Consider the following 24,689-nt stretch of genomic DNA (forward strand, 5'->3'; position numbering starts at 1 on the left):
TAAATAAACTGGAGCATTTTTGATAAAAGCAAATAATATCTGACAATGTTCCCTTCAGTAATATAACAGAGCGTATCAATAGCCTCATATGTAGCAGGCCAGGTAGCCCTATAAATTGTATGGCAAATTCATGATGTTAATACAAAAAATGTATATCCGGATAGTTATATATATAATGAATTTAAAATACAATATCCAAATGTAAATGTTTATTATTGATATCATGAATTTGGAGTCATATTTCTAGGGCTACAGACTCTTCACGCTGGCTTGTGAAAAGAGAGGGACACCATTTTGGGCTATTTGTCTTATTTAACCATTTATCCTGCTAGCTCGTACCCCATGACCCCTGAAATAAGCTATTAATTAATGCGATATTGACATTGATATTTCTTTGCATATCAATCTTTTTCATATTTTAATGTTTCTTCATATTCTGCTTTCAGACTTACAGGCTATCACTTTCCCTTATTGTGCAGCAATCATCCTGACCTGAAGGAATGGACTAAATCATTGATTACAAAAGTGATAGAGAAAACTAGTAAATAAGGTCTTACATAATGTGTTTCAAAATGCTCCATTGCCACTTGCCAGAGTTACTCTGCATGAACACCAATAAGGCAAATCCCTGTACATGTTTTATTTGTTGGATAGTTCTTACATTTTTCTGTGACACCAAGCTCAAAATGTACACTCTTATTTTCAGTCAGATGAAAGATAAAATAAAAAATGTGATACATCATTAAAATTAAATCATCCTTATATTTCATAAGCTTATTTTAATATCCTCAGGTCATTGAATATTTTACATATTCTGCCCAGCAAGATATTCTAATTTTAATGTTCTACAGTAAAACTGCAAACATTTGAATGCATGTTGTAGGCAATGATATCCAGCCAATGTAATAATAAATAAATAGTTTACTACTGTACCAGTATTTTACCAGCAGTCAACTAAGTTTCCATTATATCCAGTAATAAAAAAAAATAAGTGAACTACACTGTGTACTAAACCTCTAGATTCTGTGTACATTGTGAATATTATAGGATCCAATCAATCACAGTCAGAACACCGTTCAGGTGCCATGCATTTAAGAAACAAATACTGGCATATCAGCTGAAATCATTAGGGGCCGGTCAGGTGCATTAGAACGGTAGCAACATCCAGCTGTAATCAGAACAGTAGGCAATTTCATTACAGATAAATGTGTGGCTCTATACAGGGATACAAGATGGCATTATGAATAATTACAGATCAACAGCACCATACATACATACAGCTTAGCTTTTAAAGAGAAAGTGTTGCATATGCCATGGCTGAGAGAGCCAGTGAGTGTGTTTGTTTGTGTGGATGCTTGCCTTCCTACATCAGAATGGATTAACCTGAGCTCACATAGATGCAGAGTAACTAAATGTCTCTCAAAGCACAATTATTTATTTCTCTCTTTTTATTTATATATCAGCACAAATTCCATTGCACAGTGACGGCAGCACCCTCACAACATTGGATGGAGGCCACATGATCCTGTCCATCAATGCTGTTACCTTTTAAATTGCTTTACACCCTAAGAAGCAATGTTTCATTTAAGATACCAAACACAATGCTTAAAGTCACATACATGGAAGAGGTGGGAAGATTCACAAAGAGCATGATTCCAGTATCTCCAAATCATATGTTCCACAAGTGATTAAACACTATAAATACATTTCCAGATTTTAAATCACCGCACTGTATCCACATTAGAGATGACGTCTCACATCGAGATGAACCAAGACCATGGTATATTCATTCAGTTACTAGTGTACTTACATGTAAGTGTGTTTGTGTAGGAGAGCTAGAGAAGTGTGTGAATGTTGATATCATACAGACGTGACTGAACACCAGTCTTAGTACACGTGGTGTTTTAGTTTGTACATTTCCTGTCTTAGTTTAACACTGCAGTATGGGATGAAGCAACTCTTTAGGCCATTGTTTTGTTGTTGTTGTTCCAGGCTTCCGTTTCTTCTTGTTCTACAGTCAGTCGACGTACATGGGGGAGCTGGGAGAAGTAGGCATCTGATCCAGGATTCTGCAGACGTAACTGGCAACATCCACTGAGCGCTCCTCATACATCAGTATGAAAGCATGTTTCTGTATTGAAGAAACAGAAGGAGCATGTTTTAACATGTAATAATATGTAGAGGTGATAAGTATATCTCTGCATGTAATAGAATTACATTAATTAATATTTAGTCATTTAGCAGACGCTCGTATGCATACATTTTCATACCTTCCCCCCGTACCGTGGGAATCTAACCTAAAACTGCAAGTGCCATTCTCTACCAACCGAGCCACACGGGACGTACATACTTACCAGAAGCTCTTTGTACTTTGGCCTTTTTGACTCATCCTTTGTAAGGCTAAAGGGGGGAAAGCGAATAAATAATTACAATTCTGCTCTGCAAAATAACTAAACTACATCATGGTTCTCCTTGAGACGCTTAAAACTGAGACATTACATGTTTTGTCCACCAGGGGGACATCAAATCCAGAGGATTTCTCATGCAAAAAATGCAGAGGTATTACCTTGTGAAATGCACATATTTTTGTTATTTGTTGGTGAATACTGCGAAAGCATACAGTAGTTTACATTGACAATATTGCTCTGCAGTGATTCAATATACTTCAACTTATATTATATCACAGTGAAAATAACATTGAAGCAGTGCCAGCAGAAGCTGTCTCTTTGTCCTTTACCACAGATTGACAAAGTTGATGAATTTTGGGGAGAACTGCCTGTCTTCTGAGTTGGTAAGCTGTGGAGGTTCTCCCTTCACCACCTGTGTCAACTGGTCAAACACACTGTTCCACTTTGGGTAGGGAAACCGTCCGGTCGCCAGCTCATACTGCAAAAAAAACAAAAACAACATGGTGAGTCTACAGTTACTTTGAAAGATTTACAATATTACAAAAACACTTTAAGAAGAATATACTATCTTGTGGTTTTAACATTCAGTGTATCTTCAAATAGCTTTTTGAATGTTAAAGACAAAGTGGACAAGAGGGTTGAGGACCCACCAGTGTGATCCCCAAACTCCATACGTCTGATCGGACGTCATAGCCTTGTCTGGAGGCACTGGGGTCTATTCTCTCAGGCTGTGGACGAGACATGGAAAACATGTTACAATTCATCATAGTGATATCATAGATGGGCCTATAAAGAGAAAAACTAAAATTAAGTACAAATAAAATAATGTTCAAAATAGACAACTTGGCAAAACAATCCAAATGGAGACTTGTGAGACACTCAAGTGTGTATACAGTATACAGTCCTCACCATATGCATTTGGACAGTGAAGCTCATCTTATTTTGGCTCTATACTCCAGTATTTTGGATTTGAATCAAATTATGACTATGAAGCGAGGGTATAAAATAACACCATATATGAGTGTATTTTCATACTTATCTGTTTTATCCTTTAGAAATAAAAACACTTTATGTATCTAGTTCCCCCATTTGAAGAAATCACAAGTCTTTGGACAAATTCACAGTAACCTAAAAAAGTTCGTTTTTGGTTCCATTTCATTTTCACACAATAACTGCATCAAGCTAGTAACTTTATAAACGCTTTGGATGCATTTGCAGCTTGTTTTGGTTGTGTTTTAACTTTTAGGTCAGGTCTTGTTCAATTGTAAGTGAATGGTGAATAGTAGTGATGGGAAACCAAGGCTTTCTGAAGGCTTCGGTGCCCTCACCAAATTGTGCCGAAAAACGGTTCATTACTCAGAGCTTCATTATCTGTTCACAATGTTCATTAGTGACATCTGCTGGTCAGCAATAAATAGCAGTGTGATTATCAGATAATATTTTCTCCACTGTTTTCATAAAAATTCTGTGCCGCAACGGTAAATCGTTGGATTTAGTAGCCTATGATCAGTTGGAATACCAGGTTCAAATCTTACATCATACTTCCCTTTGTTGCCCTTCAAGTTTACTATTTTTCAAAAACGGAATCTATGGCATTATTTAGGATGCTTAAGACAGAAACTTATGCTATACAAAATAAAACAAATTAATTGAACAACAGTGCAGAAAGTGTGATTTCACATAAAACAATTTTCTAAATAGTGTGTCTTCAATGGTATTCGACCACATACCCTCCCGTCACTGTATGTTCCATATTTCCCTACTCTACCTCCTAAGCTACTTTAAGGTGAAACTACATGTACAAAACTACAGTTGGAAGTACGATGTACAGTAGAAGTCGGTGTTTGAAAGCAACTTGTATTTGAAGAAAGCAGCACTGGAACCACGAGATCAGTGGGATCTCGCATTTTGCGACACACAGTTTGAAAAAGCACATGATCAAACGATGTTCGGACATCATGGATGACATACTTCTCGCATCCGCACACTGCTTCGAAGTTAGCTACTTAGCGATTTGCCTCGGAGCTCCGGTATCTAACCTAAACATCACTAGAATAGATTCACTGTCCAAATACATATGGTGAGGACTGTATTATTGAGTGCATTAATTATCATAGGCACTCAATTCTGTCAATTCAACAGAATAAAACATACACCTAAGGGCTGACCCCATTTAGTCAACTGGTCGATTGTTTAGTTGATAGGCTGTTGGTGGACCAAGATGTTTTTAGTAGAGCAGTCGCAAATACGTATTTATTTATTTTATGGCACACCTGTCTGATTTGCGCCTGTCTGAGTGGACTAATTAATTGAGGAGGACGCGGGGCTGACACGGTCCTAGAAGAAGGGGAGTGTGGTTACGATCAGAGAGGAAGAGAGGCCCAACTCGGCGGAAAATCTGTCTCCCGCCAGCAGGTGCAGTTTTTTTGTACCTTGTCAGTATATCCATAATCTTTAGTAAGATGCACAAGGCACGTCTCTCTCCAGAATGCGCGCCCTCCTACCATTTCGTGCGTGTTCATTGTTTCATAATTAAATTGTGTGAATTGTTTACCCTTTAATTATTAGTGTCTATCAATTCCCCATTACATATCACCAGTAGTAGCCTACATTTACCATTAATTCCCATAATGTCTCATCTACAATGTTTGGTTACGGTAATTTCTGTTAATGCATTCAATATATTATTATAATTATAGTTGTTTAACATTCTCATTGTCAGAGTGGACACGTTTGCAGAGCTCATCACCTATGCTACACTTGTGAGAAACACGTTTTGGTTTATTTCATGTCATTTACAAGTTGTCAATGTATTAATTGTTTGGAGTGCACCCGATTAAGCATATAGAAGTTGGCCTAGGCTACCTGGACTGCGCGCAAATGTAGGCCTATAAATGTGCCCATTTGGAGATGTCTGATAGTATTTCTGAATGTCTTAACTCACCATCACTAATGAGCTGTGGAGCTTCTCAAATAAAAAATGTATTGACCTCAAACAGCAAGTAAACAAAGTCTGTTTTTAGAATCCATTGAGAATGACAGTAGGTACTCAAAGTATTAGAAAAATATTTCCAGCTCTCTCCCTTCCAATAACCACTTGGCATGAAAGGAAACAATGTAATGCTCTGATCCAGTGGAAACGTCATAAAATACCTGATTACTTCTTATCCCACAGCCTACAGCTGTGTATGTCCCTTTTGTGGGAAACTGAGGGCTCAGGATATTTGATACAATGTTGCAAGTTGGCTAGCGCTAGCTTCGGGCAGGACAGTTGATACATTTCAAGTTTTTTGAAGACAGGCCATGCTTAAAAAATTTGATTTATAGGATATTTATTTTAAATCATGATATTTTCTACCTGCAAGCTGCAACGTTTTTATTTGTTGGCTTTATGTAGGCTATTCTTACATAGTTGGCAATGGCAATAGAAGTTACTTTTAGATTTGTAGTATTGTTTTCATGTAGATTTAGATATAATTTAGATTAACCACATGACAAAGATTGAGATACAAAGACCATTATAAATTAAATGAAACTGTTCCACGAAAATGTGCATATGAAAATCATAACTGGCACGCAGATCGGTAGAAATGGTCAGATAAATTGGCACACCAAATGGAAAATGTTGTCGACCCCTGGTGTAGCCCATTAATGGCAACTTCAGGAGCGTAACGCAGAATCCACGAAAGCCAGCAGCAGCGGGAGGAGGGTCGGGAACAGGTTTTGTTCTTCTGGTTAGGCCATCTTGATCACTGGCTCCCTCTAGTCATTTGTGTGTCTTAATTATTTAATCAAACTGTGCTTAAAGCACCAGACAAGCTCAGTACATATAGTTGATTTTAATAAAACGAATTTAGTCCAATAGAATGGTCGAAAGAAAATACTACTCTTGGTCGACCGATCCTCATTGCCTGGTTCTACATGCCTTACATACTAACCACCTCAGCCAGTTACTTCATGTATGACCTCACCTCCAGACATAAAAAAGACATGGCAATGCAGTGGTTCCAAACAGTGCCAAGGTCATCAGCAGCAGACTTCTACCAGCCATGCTGCTGAGTGGAGGGAGCACCTCCTCCCATTCATTCATGCACCAGAATTAGATGATGATGTCACCCACACAGCAGTGGGACAGACTGCTCTGACTGCAGCACTGATGTGTTTTATGGCATAGTGGCTACAGCACCAGCTCACATCTGCCAAGACTGAAAAAGATCTGGCTGCCCAGCTCTCACCTAGGACACAGTTCACAGCTCCTCAGACCTGTTATTAACTCAAAACAACACAGCTACTCAGACCTACTACACTGAGTGCACAAAATATTAAGAACACCTGCTCTTTCCATGACAGACTGAACAGGTGAAAGCAATGATCCCTTATTGATGTCACTTGTTAAATCCACTTCAATCAGTGTAGGTTAAGGGGAGGAGACAGGTTAAAGAAGGATTTTAAAGCCTTGAGACAAATGAGACATGGATTGTGTATGTGTGCCGTTCAGAGGGTGAATGGGCAAAACAAAATATTTAAGTGTCTTTGAACGGGGTATGGTAGTAGGTGGCAGGCACACCGGTTTGTGTCAAGAATTGCAATGCTGCTGGGTTTTTCACGCGCAACAGTTTCCAGTGTGTATCAAGAATGGTCCACCACCCAAAGGTCATCCAGCCAACTTGACAACTGTGAGAAGCATTGGAGTCAACATGGGCAAACCCAGCATCCCTGTGGAATGCTTTTGACACCTTGTAGAGTCCATGCCCTGACAAACTGAGGCTGTTATGAGGGCAAAAGGTGGGGGGGGTGCAACTCAATATTAGGAAGGTGTTCTTAATGTTTTGTACACTCAGTGTATATTATCAACTCAAAACAACATCGGTGCAGATTTCATTTAATTTGGATGTGTAATTGCTTTCAATTATGTAAAGTATTTCCTAATTTAAAAAAACGGAACTGCTGATTTAAGAGACAGTTTGCTTTGGTACATAATGGTAGTAGCAACAGAAAGCTGACACTACAGTGTATTAGTGAGCATATTCCAATATAATAAATATTCCAGACATGTGGCCACTTGCCAGCTAAATGAACTAAATCATAACAACCAGAGAGGAACAGAGCTAGACTGTCACCTAAACCACATACCATGAACCAAATCTAGCCTACTTAATTGTAGTGTAGTACATAATATTCTATTGAAGTGAAATCAATCCCTCTCTAATACCTAGACCAAACAGAGACAAAAATTGTGCTAAAGCAATTAGCAGTGGGGTGGCCAAGAAGCACCCGGCAGGGCTGCCATTTTTCTATTGGAAACAGGAAACTGGAGCCATGTGGCTTGGATTCCTGCACTGTGAGCTCACAGCTGTGGGAGCACCAACCCAAACTGCTTTATTCTGACAGACATGAATGAAGTAACCCAGCCCTTCCTTGGCCTTCCGGTAGACACGTGGCAGAGGTGTGCCAAATTTAGAATGGAAACTGGAGGGGCCGGGGCTCCCTTCTCCCATCAGCAATACCCCCACCCCCGGCAGAAAATAAACCCTGTGATGATGACACGATAAGCTCATTCCACTGGACGACTTCAACTATGTCACACACACACACACGGCATGAGGTTACTCTGCAGCTAGTCCAGAATAGGAACAAGACAACAAGCATCAGCAAGCACAGATATCAGTAGCGACCATAATTATATCATTAACAATGCCACTATCAACAATAGGGAAAGGGGAATCAGAGAGGTGCGGGGGCTGCCTTAAATTGGTGTCCACGTCATCGGCGTCCGGGGAGCAGTTGTTGTTGTGGGTTAACTGCCTTGCTCAAGGGCAGAATGACAGATTTTTCCATCTTGCCGGCTCAGGAATTCAAACCAGCGACCTTTCGGTTACTGGCCCAACACTCTTAACTGCTAGACTACCTGCCTCCCCTCAATAACAACACTACTGTCTCCTTACAACTGGCGATCACCACCAACAGTTACTCCAAGTACGAAAACAATTGAATGCTAATTATGTCCTGGATCGTGTGAAAGTTAAATGTATTATTAGAAAGAGCCTTAGTTGTACATCTTGTACTTGTCTTTCAGCCATTAATGAAATTGCACTGAAATCCCCATATCACTTACTGCCATGTATGGTCTGCACCCTGCATCTCTGGTTTTGGCGATGGAGTCCACCAGCTGGCCACTGATGCCAAAATCACAAAGCTTAATGTTGCCATTCCTGTCCAGGAGGATGTTGGATGGCTTGATGTCTGAGAGGAGAAACGTATAGAAGAGATAACAAAGCTAGGCTAAGAGTTCTGGATAAAGGAAGTGCCACTTCTGTTGTGGTACAGTAAATAGAGCATTGTGAGGTAATAACGGAAATACACATCTCAAATGAGGAAGTAAAGAACAAGGCCTCCATTCTGGAGTCGTCTTACCTCTGTGAATTATTTTCAAGTATTCTTTTAAGTGGTTAAGTGCTTTCACAGTCTGTAATGAAAACACATAGCAACTAAATGAATACATAGAAATATGTACCCTTCCTGTCAAATAAATCTGTGTAAATTATGTAAGGAGATAATGCATGAAAACTTACAGCTAATGTTATTTTGCCTAATATTTCCTCTGGAATCACATCATCCAAAGCACAATATACATATTTGTAGAATTTGTCGAACGAGGTAGACATAAGTTCCATACATATCCAACAGTCCCCCTGAAAAAGAAAAGAATCACAAGACATAACATACCCACGTGAAGACAATACACTGCTTATTGCTAACTATACAGAACGACTGATTTACATCCAATGCATTTACTGTATAGAGAAATCAATCAACAAAACAAAGAAGTGAAAAACTTGCATGGTCACCTCTCTGAAAAGAGCCCCGTAAAACTGGACTATGTAGAGACAGTCACTACTCCTCATGACCACATCCAGGTCCATCAGCAGCTGCTTCTGTTCTTTCTCATCAACCGTTGACCTAATCCTCTGTGGGAGACACACATGGCAATCAGATGCATGTTGCTTTCAATTGTGACCATGGTTGGAAGTCACAGGAGGTTGGTGGCACCTTAATTGGGGAGGACGGGCACATGGTAATGGCTGGGGTGGAATAAGTGGAAAGGTATCAACAACATCAAACACATTGTTTCCATTTACTCTGTTCCAGCCATTATTACGAGCCTTTCTCCCCTCAAAAGCCTTCACTGTTGGAAGTTTACCATGAGCAACATGTTACAATATCCTGCAATTGGAGTCAGTTACCCTTTGGTGATTATGACGATTACTCAGTGTTCATTTCACAATATAGCCTAAGACTCAGCCAGACAACTTCACTGGACATAGGATAAATGTCCCGTCCACTTTAGTAGTGATGAGCCGGTATAAATCTTGCCCTGAACACTTCCTGTAGTTTAGTCAATAAGAGGTCAGTGAGGGCAGTGACCTTGACAGCCATTATCTGGTTGCTGGGCTTGTGCACCATCTTGTTGACAGAGCCGTAAGCGCCCCGCCCAATCTCCCCCAGGTCCTTGAGGTCCTCAGCCGTGAAGTCACAATCACCGCCGGCGGTCTTCAACTTCCCTGACGACTCAATACTATGTGTCCGCAGCCTCTCTCTGGCCACAGAAATAGGTGGGAGACAGATAAGAAACACAATCTTTGTTAGTTTAGCTAATTTCACCTCAATCATATACTGAACAAAAATGTTACCGCAACATGCAACAATTTCAAAGATTTAGCTGAGTTACAGTTCATGTAAGGAAATCAGTCAATTTAAATAAATAAATGAGGCCCTAATCTATGGATTTCCCATGACTGGGCAGGGGCACAGCCATGGGTGGGCCTGGGAGGGAGCCAGGCCCACCCACTGAGTAGCCAGGCCCAGCCAATCACAATGAGTTTTTCCCCACAAAAGGGCTTTATTACAGACAGAAATACTCATTATTTCAGCTCATGAAACATGGGACCAACACTTTACATGTTGCGTTTATATTTTTTGTTCAGTATATCTAATACTGCACCTGAAAAAGGATGGTTAGCTGGCATCCGTTTGATCAGTTTGCATTATCCAGCATCAGTCATTTGCTTGTCCAGGGTAACTTAGCAGGCTCATGTTTTATTTATCATCTAATTACACGGCAAAGACACAGGGCTTATTCACATTCACTACAATGGTGTTGCCCAAACAGGTACTTGAGGTTACATTCAGTTACTCTCTGTTTTCCATGAGCAGGTGGAGATAGAAATACAACAGCAAATCATTCCAACCTCACTTAGCCTGTCTTTGACAGATTGCCTGGGTACCTATACAGTACTGAATGTTACATTGACAATGTGTGGCTTTTGGAGATGAAGAGTCTCAGCAGACTGTAGACTAGAGTGCAGAGTCATATAACAATTCATTATGCAGGAGTTTGCATTGTGGCTAATGCAAATTCTGCTTCATGTACATCTTGTACATCTTCAGAAAACCACATCCATTGCAAAGTTTGGAGGTCAACTTACATGTGGGGGTTCTGGAATGGGGGTCCTGCTGTATTCAGAGTGAATCTGGTTGTTGGTTTGATCGGGGGATTGGCAAAATTTAACTTCAGTGCTTTGCGTTTACCTGATCGGAAGAGGCAGAGTTTATGGCAGATTGCACACAAGACATCTATGGCAGGGGTAGAGCCAGACAAGGACCAGAAAACAACACCAACACACTCAAAAACAACATGAAAACAAACAGATACCATACCACAGAATGAGAGACCAGTAAAGCAATGGGGAGACAGGTGAATTTATCAAGAGTATTCAAGTAAATTTACTGAAGTCATGCAATCCAAATCTAGGGACAAAGCCTGTAAGAGTAATGACCTGCTTCTTACCAAAGGCATCCCTCTTTATATTTCTCTGTGAGAATATAGATTTCTTCTATAGATGCTGAGTTTGGGATTTTAGCTGATACTAACCTATACTGAACTATATGGGATAGTCAACAAAACAATCGGGTCTTGACCGAATTCAAATGAATCACAAGTAGATCTAATAACAGGTTCTCAATCAAACCATGTTTATGCTAAGCCTCAGTGGCCAGGAACAGAAATCCCCTGGAGGTATTTTTTACAAGGCATGTCCTGGTTATACATGTGACTCACTGCAGATGGTAGGTATAATTTGACCGGTTCACTGGAGTTGATGCAGAGGCATACACTTCTCAGTAGACACCTGCTCTAAACCATAGCCTAGTACTAGCTCACATCCCATACCATGGCTATTCAGGATGGAGGCTTAGCTACAATCCAACACTCACCTATCATGTTTTAGTAGATTTTGCTTGGTAATTTAAGCAATAACGAGGGAGTAGGTGAGAATTTCAATTAACCAGACAATTTCTTGCTTCGTTTTTTTATTTCAACTAGGCTACTACCCAGAGTCAGACTGTGAAACAGGACAACATTGTGTAATGAGATTCTGACTCAACAAAAGCATGGATCTGACAGAACTGGATCTTTGATAATACAAAATGTGACTTGTGGCTCTGAACCATACATAAGAGTAAAATAGCCTACACTGCAGTTTGGAAAATCTATCTTGCCAGAGGAGAAGGCGCTTCCCAAGGAAAACTGCTCTGAGTTCACCTTGAAATGAAGGATGCATTCTGTTCTCTCCACCCAAAACACCACACGAATGTGTTTACTCAAACTCCAATAAAATGGCATACGCCACTGGAAATTATACTAGAGTCTCCATGTCTCAACGGGCAAGTGTATGTTTAAGCACAGCTCATGCCAAAAATCACTGGCGTGTTCAAAAACAAAACTGGTTTGAAAAACAATGTGACAAAACCACAAGCATTACTAGCTAGTTTTGCTTGTTAGTAGCAAGCTGACTAAAAGTGCAAAAACTAAAAATGTAGAGCTTCCATTACAATGTTTATTAAAAACACACCTAATTAATAAATACAAGCAAAAGGACTACACTTCTGTCAAGATAAAATAAAGTTCCAGCATAGTGCTATTTTGTGTAGAAGGTAATCGGTTCAGGCCGAACCGAACAGTGGTGAAGACCAGTTGAAAGCCAAAGTGTGAATCTATACACACCAATGCTAATGGAAGCTCTTAGCCCTAGGCTTGTGCCGATGATGGATGATCCGAATATGGATTGGAACGTCTTGGTAAATGAAAATGATGAAACTAAATTGTTTGGTGATAACTAATAGTAAGATAAAAACATATAGGATGGTTACCGCCAACTATTGTTTTTTTGGAAACAACTGAAAACTGAAATCAATACGACTCACAGTTGGACAAGTCTCATTTACTTGCTTTGCATCACTAAAATATTATGACCAAGTGTCTTAAAACACAGACCAACACAAGCTGCACTCTTTAACTCAGCTAGGATAATCAATGTTTAGCCTCAACTATTAGCCTAAACTGTCAAAACCGGCACAAGCCTACTAGACCCCAACAACTCTTTACTTGGATTAGTTGAGAAAAGAGGACAGACTCCCCCATATCAGACCGTCAGGTGGAAACAAAGGGTTGAGAACTGTTGGTACTGTAGCAAAAGAGGTTTGGCTTACTTGGGGGAGCTCCAGACAGGTTTATCTGAAACCCTAGAGGTGAGAAGAGAACATATCTTTTTCATATTTCACCTTTATTTAGGCTACTGTTTGACCGACTTAATATATTCAGTTGGATAAACAAAAAACAACAAAGTTCTATCAAGAAACCTGGTGAACAAATACTGTTCTTCTCAGCTTCGGTTTTTAGACCAGGAAACGATGCAGCACTGTTTCCCAACACCCGTCACCACCTTGACTGACAACTATTTTAAGTCTCAATCAACTTGATTTTGCTAAATGAGGATTCCACCCTTGGAATCACAGTTTGATACCAAGGGTGGACAACAACTACACACACTAAAACACGACCAACTAGGCCAATTCAATAAATATTTGATCTAGGCCTAACCTACATGCAATACTTAACTAAAGAATTAGGCTACTTATCAGATGTTATCAGCTGAAATGGCAGCAGCATTGTTATCAATATTGCATGTTAAGAGTTAATAATCATAAATGTACTTAGTTTGAAGAAGTAAAAGCTCCTTTGCGTAAGCCCCCCAAATTATGCAATTTGAACAGACAACTGGCTGAATAGTCACTGGTGCTAACTACCTCACTTGCACTTGTCTTATCTATGCTTTAGGCTATGATGGTACATTCCACAGACCCAACTGCATTCATGTTGTATGCACTTTTACAAGAGAAACCAACCAATAACTGAAAAGTTAAAAACATATTTATCACTAAAATCTGGAAGGCCGTGTTCTGTTATACTTTTTAAAAAACTGCCAAATGTAACACTGCACTTTGAAATGTCTGTGTAAACAAGTGTGGCTATGGCCTCATGACAGACTAAAATTATTTTCTGCTGAGTGAACCACTGAACTTTTATAACTTGGCCTCGCATCAGTGAACTGGTAAACATTTACTCTGAGCACACACATATAGCCAGAAACAACCAAGAGAACTTTGGTATGACTTGGCCTAGATCAGTTAGATTCAGCGGAGCTAATCGTGGTAGACCTATAAGAATAACAACCTACAAATGAGAAAAATAATAGAGGGGTGCAAGATAGAAAATTAAATGCATCCACAAAATGATCCTGGCAGGGAGAGACAATGACAATTGAAGAAATTATTATTGGGACAGCTCACCGTCGATCAGCATCAAGTCAGGAGGGTTATGGGAAGTTAGTAGCATTATGGAAAAAGAAGAAAAATATCACAAATGTAGTTTCAATACTTTGACACTGACAGAAGAGGACCATAACAGATGTTTCTTTCATTTATTACCTGGATTCAGAGTGGCATGCAAAAGTATAGAACCAGATCCAAAAGTAACTAACGAGCTATGACAGTTATTGGTAAAGCATCAACAAAAATGTATATATATATATATATATATATATTATCTTTATAAAATCTGTAATATTGACAGTAACGTTAGCTACCTGTTTCACTCTGACATCTCCAGCAGGTGTTGGATTCTGTAAATTAAAACAAAATATATTGTTTGTAAAAACATAGCTAGCTAATTATGTATTGGGTGGAAATTGAACAGATTTCTGCTGGTGGATGTATTTGAAATGTAAGAGATGCTCAGGCACAAGTTTCACTGAGCTAACATTACTGTAGCTGCCTGGCCTAGGAAACGTCGGGATTCTGGTAATGAAGCCATGTATCTACTTCCCCAGAGTCAGATCAACTCATGGATACCATTTGTAAATGTATGTCTCTGCATCCAATGATAACTAGCGTTAGTCCCATGTAGCTCAGTTGGTAGAGCATGGCGCTTGCAACGCCAGGGTTGTGGATTCGTTTCCCACGGGGGGCCAGTATGAAAAGTAAAAAATGTATGCACTCACTAACTGTAAGTCGCTCTGGATAAGAGCGTCTGCTAAATGACTAAAATGTCAATGTAAAATGTTAGCGCAATGACTGGAATTCTATGCGGTAACTGCTACAGTAGCATGCTAGTAGATACCATGCATTTCCTGTCATTGCGACTAACGCTAGTTAGCATTGCCTCGCGAAACTACCTCAATTTCATACTGGATGCAGAGACAAAAATGGTATTCATGAGTTGATTTGACTCTGGGGAAGTAGATAAAGGGATTGATTACCAAAATCCTTAAGTATCCCTTTAACAGTGAGCTACATGAACAGTCTGGAGGGGAAAAAAACATCCCAACATGATCTTGTTTTTAGAACTGCAACATATTATAGCTAGCTAATATTAGCTAGTTAGAGGTAACCTGACTTTACATTGAAAGACAGTAAGCAACACATTACCACATCCAGATCAATCATGACAAGCCTTCCTATATTCTAGCTCGTTATTTAAGAAGGCTAGCTAGCAATGCCGCTTGTTAGCCAACCTTAGCTCGCTAGTTAGGTAACGTTAGCTAACAACTATTCACTAGGTAACATAAGCTAGCTATGTGGCAAGTTAACGTTGTTTTGGTGTTACTTATTTCAACAACAACAAAATCAGAACCCGTTATTTGACTAGAAGACAATGTTTTGGGTGTGGGGGCAACTGATTTTGACGGTAGTTAGTTAACTGTAGACACCAAGCTAGTTAACTGACTTGTAGTAGTGTGTGAATAAAACTGAAGCAAGTTATCTGTTAGTTAGTAGATAGCTAGCTAGCCAATATAGCTAGTTAGTAAGCATAGTCATTAGGTTGCTCCCGTTAACACCACTCACAAAAAAAGATCTAGCGCTAACGTTAGCTAACAAGCTGGTATTTTACAATCCTTACCTTGCATACTGCTCATTGTTGTTATGTGTTGCGATTGGGATTGATGGTGATGTGTGCCTGTAGATCCTGCGTTATTGCTGTTGTGGCTGGTAGATGTTGTGTTGTTGGGGCTGGAAGTCGCCATTGTTATGTGTTTGAATTCTATCAGCAGCAATGCAGAGAGCAACTTCACCCTTACCAAACTAGACTAGAGAATAATCAAACTGGCTACTTCGACTCAAAGGCGCGTGGTGGATGTAGAGCGCTACCGGACAAGACTGTAACTACCAACAGACAGCAATAAATTGGGAGAGTGTTTGACAGTCCAGTAACCACCTTTCCATTACACACCTAGAGTCGAGACCAAAGATGGTGGATAAATGAAGACCGTCCAGTCTGGCATTTTACCATTGAGAAAAAAAAAGGTAAGTTCCGGCTTACTTAACTGGGTGTGTCATAGACACCAATGCAATAGCAGCTTGGCCTGGTCTACTTAGTTTAATTGAACCAGAAAAAAAAACAGACAAAACAGCAAGTGGGGTGTCTCGCTTCCTCTTCAGTCTCTGGTCAAGACTCAGTCAGCTGACCAAATGTCACTTGCGAACGTGAACACCCACAGCTTCCAACGCGAAGCTGCTGCGTGTGTGTGGACTGAGTTCGAGGAACACAAACTAGGCTCAGATTTCCATACCGCAAGTTTTAACCTAAAGCACTAGGGGGAAGACAAATATCTGACCGTGTATCAGTGGGTTGGGGCGATTTCTAGCCTAATTGTATTAGGCTATAAATGACCATACAGTAAACAGTAATATGTCAGATTAAAATCAGTTTAAGTAGTGTGTAATACTGTCCATAGTTTATTTTATTTTAAAGTAGCCAAATTAGTATTTAATGTCACAGTAACACATAGGTAGCTTGCAATCGTTTTCCCTATTCATCTATATTCAGAAAGCAGTCTTCAGAAAGAAAGGAAGAAAACAACGAGTCTTGGCGATTTCGCAATCGGGCCTATAAATGTTCACTTGTCGAAACTTCATATCCCAAACCTCACACTAAAAATTAACGGTAAAGGATTCAACGCAAAGTTTATGGTTCAACGTCAATGAGGAAAGTTTGCTGTTGAACTGCTGATTACGAGAAACTGGTTCTGTAATTATAGACCGTGACAATGGACGAACCTAGTGAAATTGAGTACACAAAAACAAACTTTTCTCTGATAATTTGGAGAGTTTGCAATGTATGCATGTCATTGTTCTTTGCTCTAGCAAGTTATGTGCAGGCAAGTGATTCCCTTATTTCGTTACATTGTTTGAGATACTTTGTATCTATAGCCTACTGTATTTGGCATGACCTGTAGGCATATCTGCTTCTGTTGATAACTCATGGATTTAGTAGAGTAATTTAATGAGATAACATGGTGTATGTCTCTGAATGTTTGGCCCAACTGAGTAAATCCCATGTTTTATCCTTTGTGTTTTTTATTGGCACAGATTAACGATCCGGATGCAGTATTATGGATGGTAGGATCACGCTTTTTTTTTTTCGGTTCATCGTTTAATGTTTTTAATGAATTACTATTATCAAAGGGCTTTTTTTAATTATTTTTTTTATACAATAATCCACTTTTCTATCTCCAGGTTGCCTATGCTATTCCAACAAATCTGTGTTTATTGGTTGGCATTAAACCACATGTAACAGGTATGTGGACATTATGGATTAATAGAGATCCATCAATTACTTTTGACTACTTTTCCTATTAAATAACATTTCAATTTTAACATTTTGGCCAGTGAAAAAGGCCATTGACTGTTTAGTGTATTGTGGCTATATCAAGACAGTGTAGTTAAAAGCTAGAAATATTCATGCATGAGCCTGCATGCACTGCCCTCTGAATGTTTAAATGGTTGAGAGACTGTTTTTCAGAGACAGTACTTTGGAGGAGAATTGCTCAACTTCATGTGCTTATTTCGACTGCTGTTGTTTCATGATGGGATGGACTCTGTATAAAGAGGGCATCACAAATATCTTCCAGCAAGAGGAGGGAAGGTATAGTCTCACAATCGTTTTCTGTTTAGATGAGCATTGTGTTCAATTATTATTTTTGGTCACACCTGTTTCTCTCTATCCCCAGGGAATTCTCTGGTCTCATGTTGATACTTGTCTGGCTTCTACTGTGTCAACACTCTGGAAGGTAAGGACTTTCGACATAGATTTGGACCTTATCCCAACATGCAATAACTTCTTTAAAAAAAGTATCAAACTCTGTTGTACATCACTGATATCTGTACTGCTGTAACTATTTTCTATTAGTTCTATTGGGGCTTTCAGACTGTCTGCTGCTGTTGCCATCACAATCTTCCCCTTTGTGGCCTGGCTGTACTACTACATTAACAAGGAGCTGAGGACCAGCTGGCCCTCGCATTGTAAAATTGCACTGTAGATATCCATTCATTAAGATAGTCCAGTGACGAGTGAGCAACATCTCATGCGTGATGGATCATTTACAAGAGGATATGACCTAGCTACAGAGGCTTCTACAGTATGGAATACTGCTAATGTGTACATTTGTAAATAAAAAAGCCAATGACGGCAGTCAGTGAAATCATGGATGCATTGTTTAAAAAGACACGTATGGTTTAGCAGCTGTGTTTTTGACATCCAAATAAGTGACGAAATGTCATAAATTAGAATATATATTGTATATGATTGACACATTTTTCTTTTTTACTGGAATCATATGTTTCTCTTTCTGACCATTTTGTTGTTGTAGGCAACCCATTGCACTTGTGGTGATATCTGGTGGAATCACAGTAAAATAAAGCAATTTAATAAGAAATATAAATTGAATTTTTGTATATATTTTTTTTTTTGCATCAGAAATCTAAATTGAAAGAAATGCATGTACTGTAGCCTACTCAAGGCTCCAAATAATTTGGTATTTTGATTTATCACCACTGGGCCTCGATAGATACAGGAGATATGCCTTAAAAGTAATGTAGGCTATAGCTAAATCAAACTCCTTTTGTGTTTGGTGCTCCTAACTTGTTAAAGTTGGCAGCAGAAGTAGGCTACTGCCAATGAAAAAAGTAAATGTACTTTACTGTATTTTACGATAGCTAGATGTCAATAGCGCCCAGAGACCACAGCACAAAAAAAGGACTTAGGTGCGTAATTTCCGGTTCTAACAGCCAGAAATAACTGTTCGCCGGCAGGTCCAGGGTCAGCTTAAATGGTTGCTATTGCGAGCCACTCGGTCAATGAGCATCGTTGTACATAGTATACTGATCCAAGATCAGGAATTTGTATGCGTTTTTACCTTCATGATTAACGTTGTGTAAAATTCTGCCACCACTTCCGCATTGAGTTCTTGACAAACTAGCTCAACATCATGGCAGTGGGCTTAGTATCGTATCAGACTTTGAGATGTCGATTGTTAAATCGTATGATTTCGCACCAAGTTGTGAGCACAATATGCAGCTTTACACGCGCGTTATCGAGAATGACTGTTTCTCCGTACACAGATCTCTCACCACGGACAGTACACGGGCTGGTAGGTCATGCATGGCTCACAACACTCAGACTATGATCAAATGTGTTCGCGGAATGACTAACAGCTTGAAGACAGATATCACAGCTTGAAGAGAGATATCGTTGTACCTATCCATCATGTTAACATATTGTGTGTATTCATGCACTGCACAGGTAAACCTAGGCGGGAGTTGGACTTGTAGGACATCACGGTGGTTGTCTTTTCACGACTCAAGAACATTCTCCTCTTTACCTCCACCGCCCCCTTCTGGTGATAAAACCAAAAAGACAGGGGTATGTAATGTATCAATTAACTTCTGATTGATATGTAAAATAATCTGGGGGACCTGATAAAACCTGGATAAAACAAAGCACACAGCCTTTTGCTTTGTCTTTAACCTTGTTGCTTTGCCTGTCTCCATCCATCTATCCTCTGCAGCCAGTGACTTGGAAATCATTAGCAATAACATTTGCATTTGGGGGTGTTCTCCTTGCCGGAATGAAATATTTCAAGAAGGAAAAAGAAGAATGTAAGGACATTTCACCTCTCGGTGCACTCACCATCATGCAGTAGGCTACATCCAACAGTGGATTTACACACATTAATTAATGTTCCGAACTGAAGTTCTCCTGGAGATAATCATCAGTGTCTGTACATGTTGGTAACAATCTGTTTTACATGTTGTCTTTTTTACACGTGCACTGCAGTGATTGAAAGAGAAAGGACAAAGTCAATGGGGAAACCAGCGCTTGGGGGTCCATTCTCTCTTGTGGATCAGAATAATAAATCCTGTAAAAGTGAGGATTTCCTCGGCCAGTGGGTCCTTATTTACTTTGGCTTTACACACTGCCCTGACATCTGTCCTGATGAAATCGAGAAAATGATTGAGGTGGTGGATGAAATAGGTAAAGTGTTTTATTTTAAACATCTTTTATGATGCATCATATGTCATGTGAATTATTATGAATGTCATGGCAATTAGATGGTTGAGTGAGTAGCCAGTCAGTCACTCATATCAAATGTCTTCACAAAGCATAATGTTAATGCTAGAAACAAGGGATGTACTGAAGATATGTTGTGATTAACACCATGTCTTTCCATGTTTCCCAGACAGGATACAGTCTCTTCCAAACCTGACCCCCATCCTCATCACTATTGATCCTGACAGGGACACACCTGAGGCCATGGGGACATATGTGAAAGGTAAAGAGAACAAGCCATTAACTACTGTTGCTTCCATATTATGGTAAAAGGGGGACTTAGACTCACATTGGTGGAACAATAACATTCCCCCTCTGTCCTCTATCCCCAGAGTTCTCCCCTAAGCTCATTGGCCTGACTGGGACAATGCCCCAAATTGAGCAGGTCTCTCGAGCCTACAGAGTCTACTACAGCCAGGGACCAAAGGATGAAGACAACGACTACATTGTGAGTTCATCGTCTGATCCTGCCCTTATTCATAACTCTCATTGGTTCATAGTAAAGTAGGAATTCCCACTTTTCCCAGCTGAATTGATATCTAAACGAAACATCCTTTATTCTTGATTGCAGGTTGATCACACAATCATCATGTACCTGGTTGGTCCAGATGGAGAATTCAAGGAGTATTTTGGACAGAACAAGAGGAGCGCTGAGATTTCGTCATCCATTGCATCACACATGAGGAAGTACAAGAAGTTGAATTAAGAGGTGAGATGAAGGAGAACTTGTGTGCCTCTCAAAGCCTTCAGACTGTCAGCAGACTCTGACCCAGCAGGACTGAACACTGCCATGTTATGTCAATGACATGGAATATTATCTGGAGTACAGCTTTTCATGGAATTCAGATGTCTACGACTTACCATTCAATTTTTGCTGTTCACCATTTAACATGGTCTCTAATATCATATTTAAGTCTAAGATTATTTAAAGTGATTTTTTGCAAATAGGTTTGGACAACGCTTCAGTGTTTATTTTTTCTGCTTTGCCCATTATTTCAATCGGTGTGAAATACAATTGTTTCGATGTAAAATATGAGAGCCAAACAGAAATACCGGTACTTGATTTCAAGTCCCTCAACAAATGTAACTATGCTAAAATGGAGGTGGAAAGTATTCCTTGGAAATCAAATCACATTTTATTGGTCACATACACATATTCCTTGGAAATCAATACTGAGGAACTGAAAGTTTCCAGTGTTTACCATTGGGCACTCCTAATGGAAAAGGAACAGGAATAGTTGTCGTTGTGCAGTTACAGCTCTGCTTTACTTCTTTTACACTAATTCTCCTTTTTAGCCTCGCTGTTAAGTCTGGCCCAATACCTGGACTCTTCTCAGTGACACCAGAAACATTTATGCACTGTAATAACTATTTGGTTACTCAATTTGTACTATCCATAAATCAAAGTCATATTTCAACAGAATTTCCAAAGTAACTAATTTATTAAACTTGAACTTGCAGTTATGTACTGTATGTCTGTTCATATTTTTTTTTGCTTCCCATGTAGTCGTAGGCTACCATGCAGGTATCAGGGCTTCACTTTGTTCAGCCATATTGTAGACTAGCCTATTCCTAGTAGAAAACACATGGTGGTCAAAGTTTGAGCTTATTCATATGGTGCCATTTGAGTTGTCAAGAGTAGAGCACTGTCGTAAATAATTAATTTAAACAGCTTTATTTGTAATCATGTTGCTATTGATATGCCAGCCAGACCAGTGTCTTGACTGGGCCCATTGTTCTGCAAATAAATGGTCATCAGCGGAGCCTCTATATCTGGTCATAGCCATAGATGCATGATTAGCTCATAGTAGCATGTCATTTTCAATGAATTTACACACACACACTCATAATATATTATATTTGTTTTTATAATACATACAAATGAATTCTCAATATCCTTGCAAACTGACCGTCTTTTTGGCCAGAACACCTGTTGAGTTCCCCCTTGGTAACCTGATTACTAGAGAGAGCACAGAAGTTGTTCAGCACTCTTCGGCAAAGCTCCCGACTCATTCCTGGACGGTTGGTGGTTTGTGATGACTGGGAAGAAATACTCTTCTAGATGAGAGATCACCTTTCACCTGTCAGAGTAGCAAATGATCCTTTATGAGAATTCGGTTACGCAGATTTTTATGTTGTATGCTCATGAATTCACCCACTGAACCATTCCATATCTTGATTTGTTGTGTCCCACCGACAGTACATGCCCTTCTCTTTACAACATTGGACAGGACTCCCTTGTGCCTTATAATTCAATGTACACTTTTTACCTGGAGAACTGAGTTTGATGATACAACGAGTGTCTCCCTGTGGATGTACTGTCTGTCTGAAACAGTCCCCCTAAAATTGGGTGTCCTTTCAGACTAGCAGTGTTTATCGGCAGCTTTATTTTGTGGCCTCCTGTCTCCTGTCCGTTGACCCTCTAATCCCAGGCAGATGCACCCGTCCTCAGATCTATTTTCCACCAGGGGCAGGCATCCGTCTGCCTCAGACAGAACCAGCCAATGGGGATTGTCCCTTGCTTCTTCTCTCGTTCGGACTGTGACTTCAAATTCCCACAGTCTCGCAGTGTCCTTGACACAGGCTTGTACACAGTCAATGTACATACTCTACTATAACGTGTTGGAAGAGGTCAGCATAAGCCCTGCCCTGGTCTAGCCAGTGGTAGCGTGCCTACTGCCTCCCCATGACCAATTATACCCACAACTGTTGCCAGCCCTTCAGTTGACATTCATGGGATATTAAATCAACACCAATTAGGTTGGATGTGATGCAGTGCCAGCTTGTGTCATAGTTTATGAAACTGAATGGCCCACACACAGTACAACTCTACTGACTCTTTCCTTGGAGACAGTTCACACATTCATTGGACATTTAACAGATAAATGTTCTTTGTAACATGTTTATATGGTGGAATAGGATCATGCATAGAGTGTAAGTCTAAATAAATCGTTTAGCATTGTGCACAGCTGAGTTCACCAATAGATATAAAGGAATTTGAAAGAAATAATGCAGGCGTTGCCGTTCTATTGTCGACTGCATGTGACATCACATGAGTTTTAGAGGGAGCTGTGGAGGGTCATGATTATGACCACAGCACTTCTATGCTAGTCAGTTTACGTTCTAACTGACGTGCTGTTAGGAGCTTGTCCAAAGGAGTGCATGATATCAGACAAACAGTCTGAACTAAACTACCTGATGATGATGAGGCAGCATCTATCTAGTCCACAGGTGTCAAACTCATTCCACGGAGGGCCGAGTGTCTGTGGGTTTTCACTCTTTCCTTGTACTTGATTGATGAATTAAGGTCACTAATTAGTAAGGATCTCCCCACACCTGGTTGTCTAGGGCTTAATTGAAAGGAAAAACCAAAAGCCTAGGCCCTCCATGGAATGAGTTTGACACACCTGATCTAGTCTCTCTAAAAGGGATGGCATGGTCCTATATTTTGTGCTAGCTCTGGTCCAGGGCGTAGTGACCGTGCCTTTAATAATGCGCACTAACACCCTGGACCAGAGATAATGTTGTGCTTTTTTAAAACATTTTTAATTGTTTGTCATTTAGCAGACGCTCTTATCCAGAGTGACTTACAGTTAGTGAGTGCATACACAGGCCTCTGGTAATCAGTGTTGTAGATCATTTTTGTTCAGAATTACTGTGTCAAATGTGCTGTGTCAGTATGTTTTTTAATTTTTTTATTGCACATTTACGTATTGGTCCCTGTGACTGAATCCAATCCCATAGAGTAACATTACCTCAGTTTAGCATTGGGTCAATAGTCTTGAAAGCAAAACTGAAAAGGTTTTGATAACATCTCTTCGTCTCAGGTATTTGAATGGCAATGGAATACAGCAGACGGACCTGTCTCTGTCTGTCTGGAACGTACTAACTGCCGCCTGTCAACCCCAGCCTGTATCGGACCATGCCCTCCCAGTGAGCCCTAATCGACCGTGATCCCAGTCAGCCAATGCCAGAATTTGAGCAATGCCCTAACATACCTAATCTTCCCTGATCCTAGAAAATGAGGAATGTCGTGTCTAGACCAAAAGCCCTCTAAGCTGCCGTCCTCAGCCATCATTGCTTTTTAATGGACAGGCTACAGGATTACAATTGAAAACATTTAAATGTGACACAATACAGCTATAGATAGACAGTTGAAAATACAAAATGGACATACTTTACTTTTCCATGGTGGCGTTTGAGCCAGATTTTATCTCTATCCAAATATAGAGAAGCTGTCAAGCAAACAGAAAAAAAAAAACATCCCTTATAAAAAGTATTCTTAGTGTGATGATAGCAGGGCATTGGAGGTATGTCTTTGGCGTACTGTTGAGACAGCAAACATTTAACAACAATAAAGGTTGCATCCATAGAGAGATAGCATCAATACAGTCTCTGCCATCCTACTGTGACCATAGATTTTTCCCTGTAACTGCAACACTCAGGTAAGAATGGACCAAATCATATATTTAGGCCTTTGATGTTCATTGGATCTT

At 39.8% G+C, this 24,689-nt stretch overlaps 2 protein-coding genes across 4 annotated transcripts; one reads left to right on the forward strand and one right to left on the reverse strand.

Annotated features, from left to right (window-relative positions):
• Positions 1-625: 625 nt before the first annotated feature.
• On the reverse strand, positions 626-16,220 carry LOC311147859 (dual specificity mitogen-activated protein kinase kinase 4-like). Of its 3 annotated transcripts, XM_084184675.1 has the most exons (13): positions 15,706-16,220; positions 14,393-14,428; positions 12,957-12,989; positions 10,895-10,997; positions 9,834-10,005; positions 9,257-9,376; positions 8,981-9,100; positions 8,823-8,874; positions 8,524-8,651; positions 3,059-3,136; positions 2,738-2,886; positions 2,355-2,400; positions 626-2,131 (listed from the first exon to the last, which is right to left on the reverse strand). In XM_084184675.1, exons 1-13 carry the CDS (start codon positions 15,827-15,829, stop codon positions 2,018-2,020), a joined length of 1,275 nt encoding a protein of 424 aa, XP_084040801.1. In that variant the 5' UTR covers positions 15,830-16,220; the 3' UTR covers positions 626-2,017. The 3 variants fall into 3 exon arrangements, with proteins under 3 accessions (XP_084040801.1, XP_084040802.1, XP_084040803.1); XM_084184676.1 differs by lacking the exon at positions 12,957-12,989 and having other exon boundaries at positions 15,706-16,218; XM_084184677.1 differs by lacking the exons at positions 12,957-12,989; positions 14,393-14,428 and having other exon boundaries at positions 15,706-16,219.
• A 632-nt stretch (positions 16,221-16,852) lies between these two features.
• On the forward strand, positions 16,853-21,955 carry LOC311139386 (protein SCO1 homolog, mitochondrial-like; the record flags this gene model as incomplete). Its single annotated transcript, XM_084174255.1, has 9 exons — positions 16,853-16,875; positions 17,694-17,730; positions 17,816-17,875; positions 19,387-19,506; positions 19,652-19,742; positions 19,921-20,118; positions 20,324-20,416; positions 20,526-20,641; positions 20,765-21,955. 9 exons carry the CDS (start codon positions 16,853-16,855, stop codon positions 20,897-20,899), a joined length of 873 nt encoding a protein of 290 aa, XP_084030381.1. The 3' UTR covers positions 20,900-21,955.
• Positions 21,956-24,689: the final 2,734 nt, after the last annotated feature.

This window comes from Coregonus lavaretus (genome assembly GCF_964263955.1).
Source record: "Coregonus lavaretus genome assembly, chromosome: 2".
NCBI lineage: Eukaryota > Metazoa > Chordata > Actinopteri > Salmoniformes > Salmonidae > Coregonus > Coregonus lavaretus.

Bases quoted from the DNA above. Each gene is read 5' to 3' on its own strand.
- LOC311147859 (XM_084184675.1), bottom strand. From the start codon at position 15,829: ATGGCGACTTCCAGCCCCAACAACACAACATCTACCAGCCACAACAGC. The intron at 9,377-9,833 runs GTCACTGCCCTC...TGTCTCCCACAG, and splicing joins ACCAGATAATGGCTGTCAAG to AGGATTAGGTCAACGGTTGA. The intron at 2,132-2,354 runs GTAAGTATGTAC...TCTTCAATACAG, and splicing joins CAAAGTACAAAGAGCTTCTG to AAACATGCTTTCATACTGAT.